We start from the raw sequence: 18,965 nt of genomic DNA, 5'->3' as shown, positions 1-18,965 counted from the left end.
ACCGTACTCCACCGAGAATTCTTAGCTGTCCACGCGACATCCAGGCATCAACGGAACAAGGTTCAATAGGAGTGTCTATCTATTGGGCTACTCCATCAGTCACGGATCTGTCAGGATTTGTTGACATCCAGTCGACACATTTCCCAGGGCAGCTATTCTCCATCGGAGATACTGTTGTTGAATACACATTTAAAGATGGATCTCTTAATTATGATAAATGCAACTTCACTGTGACGGTCAAAGGAGGTACGTTTATATGTAGTATCACAATTAAAAAAAAACCCACCATATTTCATTATGCAATATACGTCGTACAAGTAGTTCCCTCCCCGCTCTATGGGAAATGTTTGGAATTGACGGGGCTTGTAACTTGCGAACAAATTACATTCCTTGACACTGGGGAGAACTGTAGGCATTACATGCCTCATCACCATTCTGTTGTTTCTACCATTGTCACCCCCCTGGTTGATGGGTCGGGAAATGACACTATGTTACAAAACTCTTCACCCCCACACCCCTTGGGAGCATCGACTGATGAATCTCTATGTAATCTCAATGTACAATCCCTACCAGTGTATTATATTTTGATATGAGGTAAAACGTAAATAGATATAAGAGGGACTTATATAGACATTGGATTCTTTTCACATTTATATAGAGCCTATGTGCAATATTGATCTCAAAGTCATTTTCCAGTCGTTTTTTTCAAGTAAAACGGTTTCTGTTGTTTTATTTACCAAGTCCTCGTAACATTAAACATAATACCAATGACGGCCTTTTTAACAATATTGGTACGTAGTTCACGCTTGCCATCAAAATGATTTTAGGAGATGAGTTACCATAAAAATGACATTTGATTTGATTAATTTTCGTCCTGTTTTAAAGTTGATACAACACCTCCCATGATAGGTGTGTGTCCTAGAGACGTGAGTGCAGTCACAGAGCTAGGCAGCACACGTAAGACGGTGTATTGGACAGAACCGATAGCATCAGATATTTCAGGCAATGTGACGTTGTCGAGACAGAGCCATTATTCTGGAGATGACTTCCCATTGGGCTTGACTGATGTTAGTTATAAGTTCATCGACGGGACTGGCAATACTGCTTGGTGCAACTTTAGTGCAATTGTTAATACCGGTAATTATTTCTTTTTGTATAACACTATTTTAAAATCGCTCCATCATGTGTTCTAGTAATATAAATTACAACATCAGTAGCAATGTATTGTGGACATTATCTAACACAACACCTGTACCCATTTACCATTATATTGTTAAACTTCGTAGCATGTATGTTTTTGGTATATCTGCAGAGGATACCGGGGCCCCTACAATAACCAATTGTCCATCTGATATCATCGTCGAAGTTGAAGAAGGATCTGTGTCCTCACCCGTATCATGGAGAGAACCTTCTGCTATGGATGCCTCAGACAATGTCACATTGCTAGTGAAGACTCATCAATCAGGAGAGCGATTTGCGATTGGCGCCAATACTGTTATGTATATTTTTGCGGACTCTTCAAGAAATATGGCATTTTGCACTTTTTCAATCAAATTCACTTCTAGTAAGTTGTACCTCAAATTTTTATTTTTTTTTGCTTGCATGACCCTTTATTCTTCAAAATGAAGTACAGTGTCGAAACAGCAAAGCTTCTATATTGTCATTGATATCAAGTGCACTATTATACATTTCCTACCAACTCCAACAATTAAACGATAGACGGATTTCATCACAAACACATGCTAAGCAACTGGTAAACAGTTAATACCAGCTGGGACAAATATAATACTGGAGATGAAGTATCGTGAAATTATAATTGAATACATGAATTAAAAACCCACCAAGTCCATGGAAAATGATTGTGAGGAACCAAAAAAAACATGTATCATTTTAATTCCTTCAGTTAGATTTACCTGGTACATAGGGCAAGTTTTACATGCAAATGAGTGCGTTAAACTGTATTAGGTATGACGGTTAGGATTTCGGGGACTTCGTGAGGGGTCATTTTGTATGCCGGACTTGGGTGGTGTTTTGAATCACATAGTAAGTGTATTCTTTACCCTTTGCTCTCAGTCTTTTTTCTTGTTCTCTGCCCATTCAGCTTCATTTCTGCGTTTTTCACCACAAAACACAAACAGAAACGGAGACTTCCTACTTGAGTTTGCACAGGAGAACAACCTTATCATCACCAATACCACATTTCAGAAGAAGAAGTCAAAACTTTGGACATGTGTGCTGCCGAGTGGATTCAGAGCACAACTGGATTATGTTTTAATCAGGAAGAAGTGGAAAAATTGTGTAATTAATACACAAGCCTACAACTCTTTCGCAAGCACAGGTTCAGATCATAGGATAGTGACTGCAAACATCCGACTCAGTCTAAGAGCCAACAACAAATCACCTTCAAAGAGAGTGAAATATGATTGGGCCAAACTAGCAACAGACCCTGAACGTCAGGACAGGTATACTCTGGAGATTAAAAACAGATATTCTGTTTTATCTGATGATAATTGTGCAGACCAAACACAAAAGTATAATTACCTGATTCAGGCCAACAAGGAGGCTGCTGAAAAAGTAATGCCTAAACTGCCAAAGAAGCAAAGAAAAGCACTTTGCTTTGACTCAAGAGTAGAACAAGCTAGACAACACCTAACAGAAGTCAACAAGAGACACGTCAAAGAGAATACCAAAGATACTCATTTAGAATTTGAGCAGAGCAAGGATGAACTAGACCAGGCATATGAAAGAGCAAATAGGGAGTTCATAGAGAACAAGTTGAAGGAATATGAAGAGGCCAATCTGAACCACAGACATAAACTAGCATGGGGTATCATCAATTGTGTTAGTGGTAGGAAAAAGGCAAGGAGTGGAAGACTAAAGGATGACAACAAAAGAAGAAAGACTGAAGAAATGGCATGACCATTTCAAGAACCTACTAGGAATCCACCACAAGTGACAATGGAAAATGAGGATATACCAACTATATTTCATGAACTACCCATCAGAACAGATGCTTTTGATATGGAGGAATACCAGAAAGCAAAGATGGCTATTAAGGAAGGCAAGAGTTATGGAGAAGATGGTATTCCACCAGAGGTGATCAAGAGATGCAATATTGACATAATCATACTTGATTTTTGCAATCAAGTACTACTAAACCGACAGAAACCTAACCAGTGGTCCATCTTGAACCTCATCCCAGTACCTAAGAGCGGCGATCTCAGCCTAACAGCCAACTACAGGGGAATCAGCCTAAGCTCAATAGTTGCTAAAACATTCAACAGGATGCTCTTGAACAGGATCAGACCACACCTTGATGATAAGCTCAGACAGAATCAATGTGGCTTTAGAGAAAAGAGATCGACCACTGGGCAGATTCTTGCCTTGAGAAGGATTATTGAGGGCATTGAAGAAAAGAACCTCTCTGCAGTGGTAACATTTATTGATTTCAAAAAGCTTTGATACCGTCCACAGAGGGAAAATGATCAAGATCTTGAAAGCTTATGGCACCCTAGATATCATTGTGAATGCAATTGAAGACACCTACCAGGGTACAGAGGCTAAAGTGACGACCCCAGATGGTGACACAGATGAATTTGAAATTTTAGCAGGTGTGTTACAAGGTGATACGCTGGCACCATATCTGTTCATCATCGTCCTAGACTATTGCCTCAGATCTGCAATAGACGGCAGGGAGGAGAGATTAGGCTTCACTATAAAACCTAGAAAAAGCCGGCGAGTTGGTCCACTGAACATAACTGATCTTGACTTCGCAGACGACATTGCGCTACTATCTGATACTGCCAACCAAGCACAGGAACTGCTCAAAAATGTAGAAAACGCTGCACTTCGTGTGGGATTACACATGAATGCGAAAAAAACACATACCATGGTGTACAACCATTCAACAGATGTTGAAATCCAAACCGAGGATGGCAGCTTCCTGGAAGAAGTAAAAGACTTCAAGTACTTGGGGTCGTGGGTCAAGAGTACTGAGCAAGACATCAGAGTAAGAAAGGCAATGTGGCATGGAAAGCTTGTAACAAGCTCAATAATATTTGGAAATCATCTCTACCCAGACACCTCAAAACACACCTATTCCAAGCTACTGTAGAAAGCGTCCTGCTGTATGGTTGTGAAACCTGGACCATTACCAAGAAAATTGGCAAAGCAATGGATGGCTGCTATACAAGAATGTTAAGATCAGCACTAAATGTGAGCTGGAAAATGCATATAACCAATAAGGAATTGTATGGGGACATTCCACCTGTGACCTCAAAAATCAGCACAAGACGGCTACGGTTTGCGGGACACTGTAAGAGAGCCAAAGGGAGGATTACATCTGATCTGGTAACATGGAAGCCCACCCAAGGAAAACGAACCAAAGGACGTCCCAAGAAGACCTTTGTGGACCTGCTTCAACAAGACACAGGATACACAGTGGCAGAAATTGAGACCAGCATGCAGGACAGGCGGTTATGGCGAGCCATCATTGATGCCCGACAGCAAGAGTCGACGGAGTAAGAGTAAGAGTAAGAGTAAGATGTCGTCATCACAGTTGTTACGACGTATAACCTCAATTTAGCACATCAGCCATCTTGCCCTGTTTGCGAGGGCACTATAATATGTGTAAAAAACCCAAGGACTTGTGTGGGTTTTGGATTTCACATGCTCAATAGACGCACGGAGAGGGTGGATTGTGTTGTTCTTTTATACATATGATAGGCCTATGTACCGGGTGTCCCAAAAGTAACTTAACATTGTGAATTTGCCATAACTTGCATTGGGTTAATAGTGTTGTTACAAAAATTGCACAGTATGTAGATATTTCTTTTAGAAATGTTATGATAGCAAACACGCCTATGTGGTCATGACCCTTTGGCATAAAATTAACGGATATCTACCGTACCGTAAAACCCACTTTTATAAACGCAAAAAAAGTCTTGTCATTTGAGACGTGATAACACAATATAACGTGTTATCGTTTTAAAATATGTTTTGTTTAATTTTGCTGTGTTTGTTTGATTGTTTGTTTGTTTTCAATGCGTAATCTTCATTTTCTGTTTTATCTGGATTTTATATGGAAACTGCTTAAGATCTTTTCTGAGAATTCTTTGTTCTCCATTGAAAGGCAACGTACTGATCGTCTTGGGCTTTTTGCCACCGCTCGTCGTATGACTTAAATGTTTGTAGCCGATCTTCCTGTTCTTCCACGTCCTGCCCGAGGTAGATCATGAACAGATCCAGTTGATAGGAATTTCTGCACTAGTTGCTGGATTGTATTTCGGCTGGGTGCATAATTTACATTAAAATGTTTCTAAAACTTTGCTTGAGTGAGGTTGTAAGACTTTGTCTCGGCAAAGAACCATGCGATCTGAATCCGTTAATCTATAGGAAATTCATCTTCACTAACTGTTTTAAAGTAAAGTTTAATATTGTCAATATATCCTTGACAATTTAAAACAGCAGTCACGCTTACGCTAGGCCATGTAATCCATGAATGTTCATACCTAAATGTAGCGTGTGCAGTGAGTTTAACCAACTTTATTGTTCAGGGAAGCACATCATTCATGTGCTTGAACAAAGAACATATGAGCTTGCTTTTGCTTTAATACACACATACTGTCGCACAGTAAGGTCAAGGGGTCATCAATAATGCTGTTTTTGGTATCAGAATAATTCTAAAAGATCAATCTATGTGAATATGTTCTCCATTTTGGTATGAAGTAGGAAATATTTGAGATATGGCAATTTCACAATGTTAAGTTACTTTTGGGACACGCTGTATATGCAACAATTTCCCAACAATTTCCCATGCTTAACCTAATTTGGCCAAAGTATGGACTTGTGGGTTTTGTATTCAGGTATTCAATTGATTGGATTTTTTTTCGTTCTATTTCAAAGTTGACACAACACCACCCAGAATAGAATCGTGTCCTATAGACATCAGTGCAGTCACTGAACTAGGCAACATACGCGAGACGGTGTATTGGACAGAACCGATAGCCTCCGACTTGTCAGGCAATGTGACGTTGTCCAAACAGAGCCATTATTCTGGAGATGACGTTCCATTAGGCTTGACGGATGTTAGTTATGAGTATATCGACGGGACTGGCAATACTGCTTGGTGCAACTTTAGTGTAATAGTTTACACTGGTAATTATTTTTGTTTATATAACATTATCAGAATAGTTGACTGCAGATCCGTCGGATAACGCTTTTTCAATGTGAAATGAACTTTGTTGCTTGGATGATGTCACGATGAGGTTAGCATTTATTCCGTATTAAAAAGCGTGTTCCGACTCGACCGGCCTTTTATTATATCGCTCCATTACGTGTTCTAGTAATATATATACATTACAACATCAGTAGCAAGGTTTTGCGGACACAACAATAACTAAACAAAATAACAAAACAGCTATAATGCTAGAGATGAACTATCATGAAATTGATTGGATTTTTTTTCGTTCTATTCAAAGTTGACACAACGCCTCCCAGAATAGAATCGTGTCCAAGAGACATGAGTGCAGTCACTGAACTAGGCAATATACGCGAGACGGTGTATTGGAGAGAACCGATAGCCTCAGACATTTCAGGCAATGTGACGTTGTTCAAACTGAGCCATTATTCTGGAGATAACTTCCCATTAGGCTTGACGGATGTTAGTTATGAGCATATCGACGGGGCTGGCAATACCGGTTGGTGCAACTTTAGTATAGTCGTGAATACCGGTAAGTTTGTTTGTTTGTTTTTTGTACGACATTGTTAAATCGCGTCATCATGTGTTCGCGTAATGAACAACTGCAGCAACTTTCTGCAGCAACAACAATAAAAAAAACAATACCCATTTACCACAACATTTTTTAAAAAGCTAATAGCTTTAACATGTATAATTTTGTTTATGTATATCTGAAGAGGATACCGTTGCCCCGACAATAACCAATTGTCCATCTGATATCATCGGCAAAGTTGAAGAAGGATCTATATCAGCACCCGTATCTTGGGAAGAACCTTCTGCTATGGATGCATCAGGCAATGTCAAATTGCTAGTGAAGACGCATCAATCGGGAGAAAGATTTGGGATTGGTGCCAATACTGTCTTTTATATTTTTGCAGACCCTACTAACAATATGGCATTTTGCACTTTTTCAATCAAAATCAATGCTGGTAAGTAATTCATACTCTATCACCAGATCGCTAGTATTCTTTCTTTTTACTTATAAGATCATTTACCCCTTAGAAGTACGAGTTTCATCAGGAACGATTTAATATTGTCTCAAACCCAATGTTAAATGACTAAGGGTAATCTAACAGTGTCTAAAGACAATCCTTTACGCAAATTTTAGCAATAATTTTTTTTACCAATAATTCCTCGTTACTTGAAAAGATGAGAATATGGACATGATGGGATTCTTAACTATAAGTTATATTAAGAATAAGCAATTGTTCATGCTTGCCATCATAAGAATGACATAAAATGACAAATTCGTTTGATTAGTTTTCTTCCCATTTCAAAGTTGACATACACCAGTGAAAATTTAAAATGAGAATTCTTTCAAAGCGATGAAAATTGGGTAAAACTATGAAAATGGACAATTTTCTCATTTCCATGAAACTTCTTCATCCAAATGAATGAGAAATACCATTTAACGTGTCAACAACCTGTCACAGGTCATTAGTATTTCTCATTAATTTGGATTAGAAAGCTTCATAGAAATGAGAAATTTTCATTAAGCCCAATCGCCATTGTAACTTCCGGTTATTTTGGGACACTTTGACCTCTGACATATCGGAGAAATCACTGTAATTATTATTGATTAATTTATTATTGTCATAATGCTATCATTAAAAACTATTTAAATAATTAATTTATTCAATAATAATGTTTTTTGGGTTTGTTTTTATTCTTGGAAAACATTTTAGATTATAATTAGTACGCACAAAAACCATTTTGTCTGAATTTTCCCAATAGGTCAGAGGGCAAAGTGTCCCAAAACTGTAAAAACTGTCCCACAATGCATTGCAGACTTCCAATGCCGATTGGGATTATTCTCATACTTTTGTCCAATTCTCATCGCTTTGAAAGAATTCCCATTATAAATTTCTACTAGTGATAGCACCTCCTAAGATAGAAGCGTGTCCTAGAGACGTGGTTGCAGTCACTGAACTAAGCAACATACGCAAGACGGTGTATTGGAAAGAGCCGATAGCCTCAGACATTTCAGGCAATGTGACGTTGTCCAAACAGAGTCATTATTCTGGAGATGACTTCCCATTAGGCTTGACGGATGTTAGTTATGAGTACATAGACGGGACTAGCAATGTAGCTTGGTGCAACTTTAGTGTAGTTGTAAACACTGGTAACTAATTTCTGTCATTTAAAAAAAATGAAAACAGCAGCAACATACTGCAAGAACTTTTGTGATAACATTAGCAGTATAATAATATATCACATAATGAAATATCATAGCATAACAACATAACAACAAGAATTTATATGCACGTTTGCCTAGAGATTCAAGGCGCAAGAGAAAATAAAACCAAAAAATTCTAAAATACAAAAAGCAATGGCAGCAAAAATTACGGAAATAAGTGAGTTTTGATCATCGACTTAAATGAGTCCAGGCTGATGGCATTCTTATAGATGGTAAGCCATTCCAAAACCTTGGCGCAGTCACTGAAAAGGATCTATCCCCAGCACACTTCCTGGTGCGAGGAATGATAAAATTAACACTCTCACTGGACCTAGTACTCATAGCATGTATGGAACTCTTGACCGTGAGACAGTTGGAAATGTACTGAGGAGAGTACACAGGGACTTGTATACAAGCGTGAGTGTCTTGAAATTGATTCTCTCATGAACTGGTAGCCAATGACGATCTCTTAAGAAAGAGTAGGCTCACATGATCAGACTTGGGCTTGCGATATATCAGCTTGGCACATATAAGTATAACCTATTTTTCTAAGGGGCACTGCTAATTGCATTGGTGACAAAAATTATATATAATTCCCCAAACTGTTCATTTATTTTAACATTAAGATTTAATTTAAATCTGGTCAACCAGATATACCTATTTTTGACGGACGACCGACGACATCGTTGCGACTGAAAACTTACAACACTTTCTCAATCATGTCAAACAAAATCACCTCTCGTATGTAGTTCTTATTATGAGACAAATAGGTAGCCAGCTCACTTTTAAAAAGAGACCAGTTTCATGTCAACAAAGATTGAATGTTGGCCCTAATACTTCCATAAATATACATGTAACATAAAGTTAATAGTGACCGACCGAGTAAACCCAATTATGTTCACACCTTTCACACATTTAGCTGATTCTCGACCGCCTACTATCCTATTCTGTCCAAGTAACATGACGGTGGAGATAGACCAGGTTTCTTTTGGAGCCATCGCCAGTTGGGACGAGCCTGTAGCAGAAGACGCCTCGGGTTATGTAATGCTCTTGATACAAACTCATGTCTCAGGAACCTTCTTTACCATCGGAACCACGATTGTATCATATATTTTCCGAGATAATGCCAACAACATGGAGAAATGTTCGTTTTCCGTAGCTGTTACTGGAGGTAAATCGAAGTTAAAACATTTTCTTTCTTTAAAAGTTTTTGTGGTGCACGAACTCTCTTCGGGGTACATTTAAAAGAGCATTATTAATCTCGGGCGTTTTGAAAAGCTCAAGCACAAGTAGTTTCAACTGCCCTTTTAATATTATCAAGATAGATGAAGGTGGTCCTCAGAGGTCAGTCACTTCAGTTATTATCCTTCTATTCTATTTAGATACTCCATACACACATTCAAACTTGGAAGCACGTCTTCTATTAATGTTGGTGTATGTAGTGTAAAGATTATAATTAAATTCGATTTCTTTAAGATTATCCGCCAGATGTCGGTGCTGTCAACCGTCTTCAACAGTCGGAAGACTCGCGTGGCGGAACAGGAGTATCTTACGCAGCATTGGTTCTGTCGCTGTTGGTCATAGTGTCTATCATATTGGTTGTACTCGGACTTGTTTATTTTCGGTACGTATCAGGAGACTTAACTTGCGCACTTAAGGGCGTACTACACCCATATATTGGTTTGATTGGTCCAAAAATATTTTTTCATATATAGCTAGGCGATATATGCACGAATCATGTGAAATAAAAAAATATGAAAAACATCGTGAAAGAGTGTCCTTTTCACCCATTTGTCTTAAAGTTGGCTGGTTGGTAAGGACGCTTATACGATCCACGTAGTCTTCTTCACAACCGGGTTCTGCCGTTTCTAACATTCATCGATATTCACATACAGTACGTATTAGACTCGCTACCGGTCCAAAATACGACCTGCCTACTAGGGCTGACACGTCAATTTGTATTACCAGGAAATACACAGGTCAGACATTTGAGAATAATTCCCGGTAATAATTCTTTAAGATTTGGTAAAAAAGTTGGTAGCCGCCTCATTATGCTACCTAATCAAATCAAAACAAAATTTTGTTGAAATAAAATTAAGGATCGAATGCGTTTTAGTGTCAAAAAGGCAAAATTACCGTCAAACTTTCGCCGAATTCTGCACCCTTGCGAAGCCCTCCGGCGGTGGCACAGTTAAATCGGGAATAAAAATATCCGACCTTTGCGATCAAAAACAACAAATTACAACATTGGACCATGTTTGGACATACTGTAGGCAAAAAAACACTATTGCCAAATAATATAGAATAGAACATTTGACATCAACTTGACAAACTAATGAAGAAAATGTGCTCCATAAACATTAAGTAAGTGCACAAAACAATTCCTATTCAAATGCGTGTATAAAACTGAACAGGGCCGGACGGCTACAAGACTACCGCAGAAGTTCAAAGTTCTCGTGTTGCCAGATTCAAACATGAGCATGTATGCCTAGCACCTTCTCTTGGTAAAATCCCTGATAAAATCAAGAAATGTATGTTGTGCCTCTTCCCTCCCCGTGAAGTGGCGTCATGGGGGGGGGGGATCATGGGCGTAGCTAGGAATTTTTAAGGGGGGGGGGCAAAGGAGTGAAAGGGAAACCCTCATTCAAGGGGGAATTTGTGACGAAACAAAATAGGCTCAAACGTACAAAAAGACCCTAGTAAAATTCTTCAGGGCGACCGCATCCAAGGGGGGCGGACTTCCCACAGGGGTGGGGTAGCTTCCCCATTGCCCCCCCCTTATGTATGGGCCTACGGCACTGGACGTATGAGAAATTTGCTCAATTCCGCAATTTAAGACATTTTAACAATTCCGCAATTTTAGACATTTTAAATGGTAGGCCCTAATAAAGTAAGTAGAGAACGTGAACATATTAAATAATAGTAGACCTATTATACCCGTATATTAATACTTGGCTTTTGCAATAATATACTCGCCTACGTGCCAAAACTTGCGGCTTGCCCCTTCTCGGCCTGCTGCCTAAAACTGAATACCGGCTGCCATGTAGGTGTAGGGGGATAATGTTTTGGTATGTCGATAGAGGGGTTGGCATGTCAAAGTGGGGAGGGCAAAGATTTGTTGGCATGGGGAAAGCAATTCACCGCCCCAGATGGCGAGTTGCGATAATATAAACTGAATCAGCGGTGTAAAGCACGAGTATAGGCCTACAATTCCGCAATTTAATAATTAGGCGTACATAACACGGAAAAATAAAAGTTAGCCCGGGGTTATAACACTACTAAAATATTCAATAAGCATGATAAGGGGCTCACTGGGGGATTTCCAAATGGTGTAGGCCTACCAACTGAAATTTCTTACCTCTTGCATTCCCCTTCCCTTCCCCGGCCATAATCGCCTTTGTTGTCCCTGTTTGTTGTTATAGTATTAGTGGTTTATTAGCCAAACACCGAGTACTAAAGACAAAATCTCATCCCGAGAAAAAAATCATCAGACATTTTACACGAATCTGATTAGGCCTACTAGCTAAGCCTATGATAGGCCACCTACATCAATTGGCCTACTGCTGATAGGATCCTATGTGCCAAATATTACATTTCAAAAATACCAAATGACAATTTAAATGACTTACCGGGGTATCCTTCACTTTTAGACATTATAATTAATTTTAATTTTTCACACTTTGCTGGGATTACTGGATAGGCCTTTAAAATTGTATAGATGGGAATGTCTAAATGCGAGCGTAGGGCCTACGTAGCGTGCCGGATAACATGCAGGAAATTTTTCATGATTTTTACTGCGTCATACTGTAGGCATAGGCCTACCCGTGACGTGACTTCCAAAAGTGCGTGTTATTCAAAAATCAGTCGTGTCCCATTTAATGTGCACCAAATATCGCTTTCCCCCCTTCGATCTGCCCAATTTTCCCAAATTCCTTTCCCCGGCCCGTCTTGGCTTGTCCAATTTTTTTTTTCATACTCCATGGCTCCGTGTTGGGATTGCCCCATACGCCGAGAATTCTTGAGCTTAAAAATACCTAAATATATACATGCATAAAACACGGCAACTGGTTATAACCAGCCCGGAGACAGCTCGTTATAAAAGTAATTATAACGCACGGGTGATGTAGTCAAAATTCGCGTGTCAAAATTCGGATACCGTGGCGAGTGCAGAATTCTATGGAATATATTTGCTTTTTTTTGCCTTGGATAGCGACAATGATAGGTAAGACACAAAAATATGAATCCACTTAAAATATTATATCACTGTATCAATTTTGGAGTTCCTAGTTGAAATGGATTAGAAAATAACGACAAAATAGTTACCAAAATTAGCAAATCTAAGCTTACGAGTCTTATTGAATATGGTGGGTATAGGTGACGAGAAATGCAATTTTTTTTTTTTTTTTTGTAGTATGGTTGTGGTAACCTGTTACCTATGGCTTAAGTAAGTTTCAGTGAAATAATGTCGCTAGTTACAAATACAAAATATTGCTCAACATTGAAAATAGAAGCATTTTAACCAGTTCGTTTTTGATAGATGTGGAGCTCTGAAAATCACCAAGTTCATGAAGCCATCAGGAACCACTTATTCCCATTTTACATATCAACATTATTTCTCTAATGCGTTGGCAACACGTATCCAAAATTTTAACGAAATCCGTTGATAGCAAGCTTTCCAAAATGAAGTGAATTTAAAGCATGAGTGATGTACCTCCTTTTGGCTTCTATCTTCAAAAGCATGTAAGCTACATTCATACCGATGCCACCAATATAACGAGAAGATTTGCCCCTTCATTTTGCATACCACTTTGTCCATTTTTTCTTATTTCTTCACAAAATGCAAAAAAAAAAAAAAATGCAATGGGTGTAGTACCCCCTTAAAGGAAAAGTAAAAATTTAAAAAGCACAAATTTATTTTACAAGATAGATGATCGAGAGAGGTTGCATACATTTTGAGGGTTCCTGCAACTGTTTTGGACAAAGATTCTGATCGGGTTTAGAATTCTGTTCTTGTCATTCTATCGGACTGCTCCCGACATACCTTCAATCCACAATCCCATTTTGAATGTGTTCGGAGCACGCTCAGTGCCTCAAAGATATATGAACCTGTCCACTTGCCGAAGTTCCACCCCGGGGGCACTCAACTTTGGAGGTGACGCGTATGTAGGGCTGTTAAGACCCCTTTTTTCAGCATGCGCTGTCACCCAAAGACCCCATATTTTTTTACGAACACATGCTCGCTCCGCGCTCTGTCACCCGAAGACCCCTATTTTTCCATTTGATCTGTCACCCAAAGACCCTTACAAGTTCAATTTGAACAGCAACTTTCATTTATCACTGATTTTGTTACTTATTTTGAACAAATAAAGAAATTTGAAGCCATTTAGAACGAGAAATTCGATTTTCGAGGTTTTTGTGGCGCTGTTTTGGTTCTCACCCAAAGATTCCATTTAAAAAAAAGGTCATGTTCTCACCCAATGACCCCATATTTTTTACATTTTGCTCTCACCGAATGCCAAAAATCATGCTCTCACCCAATGACCCCATATTTTTACATGTTGCTCTCACCGAATGCCCCTTAGTGCGAAAGCGCCAGCCCTACACCTATATCCATTTCAAATTGAAGTGCCCCCCGGGGTTCCACCTACCGAAGCTGATGCACAAGTCCGTGGTCTCTTGTTGGCGACCTGCACCTCCGTCTTCGTGATGTTAATTATCAAAATTGGAGCTGCTCAGCTGCACCACATCATCCAGCTACCGCAGGTCTCTTTCGCCACCAGTCAAAAGTACAACATCATCCGCAAAGTGAAAGCTGCAAAGCTGCTGATCAGGCGTTCCCGTTATGCTATGAGTATACACTAGCCCCGATGCATACCCACCGCTGTTCACTGTGACAGCCCATCTTTCACCTTCCTGCTACACCAAATTAAACGCCCCTCAAACTCAATGCATCAACAAAATGGGCCCTTTTTCCTCTTTAGGTGCCTCTCGGACATTCGTCTCAGGGTGATCAGTGGTCGATCCTACATGATCTCTCTGACAGAATCTCTCCACTTATCTTCATGATTCGACATTGGAGATTTATACAAAGCATCACCCCTCTTAAACTGCAGACCCATGCCCCTGCGTTTTCACAGCCAAGCTTTCCTCCAAAAGTTGGCCGGCCATCCTTGGTCCTCCCCAAGCCAGTCGGAAGACCTCCACATTCCAGATTTTACCACAGTGTCAATTTTGAATGTTTATTGCTATTTACCCATATGCTTTCAGCTCTTCCATTGTTATGCAGTCATAAGCAGGTGCCATTCCATCTGGTAACTGTTAAACACCACTGATAACTTATTCTGTTTAATGGGATATTTTGTCATTTTGTCACATAGTTGTAAATGTCCTAATAATGTTCTCTCCCTATGTCTTTCACATCCGAAATTTTAATCCGGACTTACCCATGCTTGTTTGCTCTTCGCTGTGTGCAATTTGATACTTGATTTCCTTAATAGTAGTTGAAAAGACCTATTTTGATTTAGCAGCTTGGTATGCATTGTTCACTTTCTTACATAAGTCTTGGACTCACTTATTTTTAAGTCCTTTATTTTTTTTTAAATATCTCTGTTAGGAAAGTTATACCGTACTCATTTAGTGAAATCCTTCATCTGTTCTAGCCTGGTCTATTTGCTTTGTTTCCTAATTATCAACGCATTCTTCTTCTTCTTCCTATATACGTGCATACCTCAATTTGAGTATTGTCGCACGGGCTTAACGTGCACAGTTTGCCTATGCACGATCCTGGAACCTAGGATTGATTGCAGATATCAGAACCGGGGATGGTCCCCCTTCTCTTTTCGAATAGCTCTGACACTTAACGTGCACAGTTTATTATTGGTCATTAATTTGTTATCATGTTATTAACACTCATTATACCATACAATTTATTACAGGAGGAAGACCAAGAACGAGAACATCTATCTAGACGGACTGGCTATGTCCACAACGAGTTCACTGAAATCATTTAACTTATAAAGCGATATACAGTAGTAAAATGGGTAAACATTTTTTAAAAAGTCCCAAGTATGCTCGCAAATGAGATTCCACCGTTCTTTATTTGAATTATATTTATGTATATACAAAATATCGCATTATTCCGTAAACCTTTCAAGTAAAAGCGGGCAACGACTCTGGTAATTTCAGGATGCTGAAAGCGTCTACCAAGTTGTACTTGAAATCCATCCTCTTCCAAAAGCACCCTGAATACTCCCCCAATATGATCATAGGCAGCTTAGGTGTGTGTAGGTAAGATAGCTACATTCAGATATTTCTAAGCACCTGAATAATAATGTCACATTGTAATTTGGAACATCATCGTACCTTTCCACATGTGCAGCATGGCTTTTGTGGAGGAACTGTTTGATCTCATGAGGGATGAAATCAAAACTCGACCGCCGGTTGACACGCGGTTACCGGCGGTAGAACCGCATTCCATTGTTTAGAAAAAAAACCCGACCGTCAGTTGAGTTTTTATTTCATCTCTATGTGTATGTGAACAATTTGCTAGATGGACACTTTTGTATCACATGAAGCATCAAGATGTTTTGATATGTTGCTGTACATTCTAAACAGCGCAAGAAGCAAAACGACTTCTGGATATTACAGCTAGCAAGATTCGCTGAGGAAAACAAGTCATGATAATTATATTTTCATCGTCAGGACTATGGCTGAACTTTTGGAATCAGTTCGAACATTATTACTATAAATACTAATGTTGTATAAAATTATGATTATAATTGTGTTAACTATGTTAATTGTATATCCATGATTTTTCTGAATTGAAGTCATACTATAAATCAATAAAAGTATTTGTTTTAAAGTTTACAACTGCCTGGTTTGAAATTTTTATTTGAACCTGGATACCATTGATACGCGAATATCAGAATGTCACTTTGATTTTATTGTGAAGTAACAGCAGTATATGACAGAATTGCATATTGATAGAATCCAAGACAACTCGTACCATATCTTCAAACGTGTATTTCAAAATAGATGTTACGGGATTTGTTGGAAGAGGTCTCATAATTTTAGATATACGGCCATGCAGGCATATAGTTTTGAAAAGAAAGATAGAACAGTTTACCAACCCAAAGTGTTACAATTAAACAATTCATCAAATAAACACAAATCCCGACCGGCACACAACCCAACTTCAAACAAGTATGGGAATGTGCCGGTATGCGATTCGAACCCACAACCTTCCGATCTCCAGACGTCGGATTCTTATCCATTAGGCTCCCAGCTCCCACTGATAAACGGTGGTTGAAACTGGGTATAATAATGTAGGCAGTCAAGGTATACATACACACAAACAAATATTACGTAAGTACACAAGTAAAGAAGATCATTACTGATTCTTAATCATTTTCCGAGCATTCCCTTACTTTGCCGGCACATTCCCTTACTTTTTTCAAGTTGGGTTGTGTGCCGATCGGGATTTGTGTTTATTTGTTGCCTTGTTGCCTTGTCCCACTGTGTTTACATATAATTTTGATCAATATGCATGATATGGGTATCCTCCACCAACATAGATATTACATTTCTGAGTTACTTTCTTCATTGGCCAAAAATCCGGCAAAAAGCAACAATTCTTGGCTTATAAGACTAGTTTGTACATACCCAGGTTTTCCCAATTTTGCGAGGGCGTACTTACATTATGACGTCATATCGTCATTACGTTGGTACTTATTTTGGTATAACTCGATAGAGGTGACACATATATAGCTATTCTTCAGTGGTACAAAATAGAACAGCATGGGGAGGTATTTCAGAAGGAATTCCAGAAGCATACAAACCAGTAACAACTTGTAATAAGCCAAAATCTTCAAGGTCTGAAATATACGGGACCTCATCAATTTTCATTGGTTCTAAGTTAAAATGTTTAATTGTAATGTTACACAGTCCTTCATTCTGACACTGTATAAGACATGAGACTCGCAAATCAACATCGGGTAATTGCGTGAATAGATTCCGTTTTACTGACTTTGGTGACAAAATATCACGGGACCCCGCGGACACCCGGGCAGCGTATCGGCGAGCCCGCAGTGAGTTTCACTCTCCATTTCAAGTACTGAGGACGAGGGTTGGCAAAAGTGACGAATTTAGTATATTATATGAATAGCTTATTTCCAAACCATGTTAAATCCACAAACATATGTTTCTAATTTACCTGTGCGATATTGCAATGGGTTGTGATGCTATTAGTTTTTAAATTTAAGTTGGATGCACCATTACAAAGCAAACACTGGATGGACAGTAACAATACTGTGTGAGGCCTTTGGTTCTCAAATGAGAACAATAGTCTGCATATTGTTATGCAGCATTTTATGGTAAATAATGGCTTGTTGATGGTACAACCCATCGTTGCTAATGTCAAACTTGTCAAAGTAATTGTGATTGTATCACACAAGTAAATGAGAAACATGTGGTTGTGGACTGAACACGGTTTGGAAATAAGCTCTTCACATCTTGAACAAACTAACAAAGAGGAAAGAGCAAACATAACGGCGCGACACGGCGGCACCCAGTGAAGACGACAACGTTTTGCATGACATAAAAGCGCGAATTATACATGTTAAGGTATGTATATTCGAAAATGAATGCATTTTTCAAACGAAGGTCGAGCTTTATTACTGGAATGTGCAACAGGCCAAGTTAATGCAAGAGTATGCGCTTTGGAATTCAAATGCTGAGTATAACCGCCTCTTCAATATAAACAAAAATAATCTCCCCGGGCAACATCCTGTCAAAAACAACAACAATAACCACACAAACAAACAAACAAACAAAAAACAACAACAAAGGACACAAAATGACAAAATACTATGCATATTAAAACTAGGGTCAAAACAAGTCTACTATATGCAATCATTATAATGGAAAGTGGTCAGTAGATGTCTTAGCAGCCTGGTTCACAATGAAAATACGATTTTCTGAACAGTCAAAAGCGTTCGTCAAAAATGTTCTTCAAATGGAAACAAATACCCCCCAAAAAAAAACAAAAAACACGCTACACCTTGATATCCCAGTATACACCAGATACTGGGATACCCTAACCCTCCAAGTGGTTTTTATCGGAGAGAAAAAAATGAACGAAAAAGGAGAGAAGATGAGCAAAAAACTTACTTGGTCGGAGTTGGTCTCCCCGGGGTTTCGATCCCAGGACCCCTCGCGTGCCAAGCAGTGTGTCGCAGACCGGTATGGATGTTTAGCCAATTCTTTGGATGGTTATGAAAAAAGAGGCATAGGCGTAGATGATTAGGAAAAAACAGGCATAGGCGTTAGATGGTTAGGAAAAAAGAGGCATAGGCGTAGATCCCGGAGGAATGGGGATAAATCCCCCAATATTTTGCCAGGGGATGGTCCATACAATCATACCCCCAATGTTGACGCCTGTATGTGGGTTTGTGACCAAATTAACCTCATATTTGGCCATTTTACCCCCAAAAGTGCACATCAGTTCAACAGTTAAGCTTCCAAATGGAAAAAAAAAAAAAATTCGCGTGCATT

General features: G+C 39.1%; 2 protein-coding genes across 2 annotated transcripts in view; both read left to right on the top strand.

Annotated features, from left to right (window-relative positions):
* LOC140143595 (hyalin-like) overlaps positions 1 to 18,965 on the top strand; it is a 70,607-nt gene that overhangs the window by 20,344 nt on the left and 31,298 nt on the right. The window lies entirely within an intron of this gene.
* LOC140171991 (hyalin-like) lies at positions 903 to 15,898 on the top strand. Its single transcript, XM_072195342.1, has 9 exons — positions 903 to 1,137; positions 1,313 to 1,564; positions 5,905 to 6,156; positions 6,480 to 6,731; positions 6,916 to 7,167; positions 8,112 to 8,360; positions 9,334 to 9,585; positions 9,891 to 10,038; positions 15,793 to 15,898. Exons 1-9 carry the CDS (start codon positions 903 to 905, stop codon positions 15,896 to 15,898), a joined length of 1,998 nt encoding a protein of 665 aa, XP_072051443.1.

The sequence above is a fragment of the Amphiura filiformis genome, chromosome 2 (assembly GCF_039555335.1).
Source record: "Amphiura filiformis chromosome 2, Afil_fr2py, whole genome shotgun sequence".
NCBI classification, from domain to species: domain Eukaryota; kingdom Metazoa; phylum Echinodermata; class Ophiuroidea; order Amphilepidida; family Amphiuridae; genus Amphiura; species Amphiura filiformis.
Note: the sequence above shows the minus strand (reverse complement) of the source record. Positions and strands in the feature narration are given on the sequence as shown.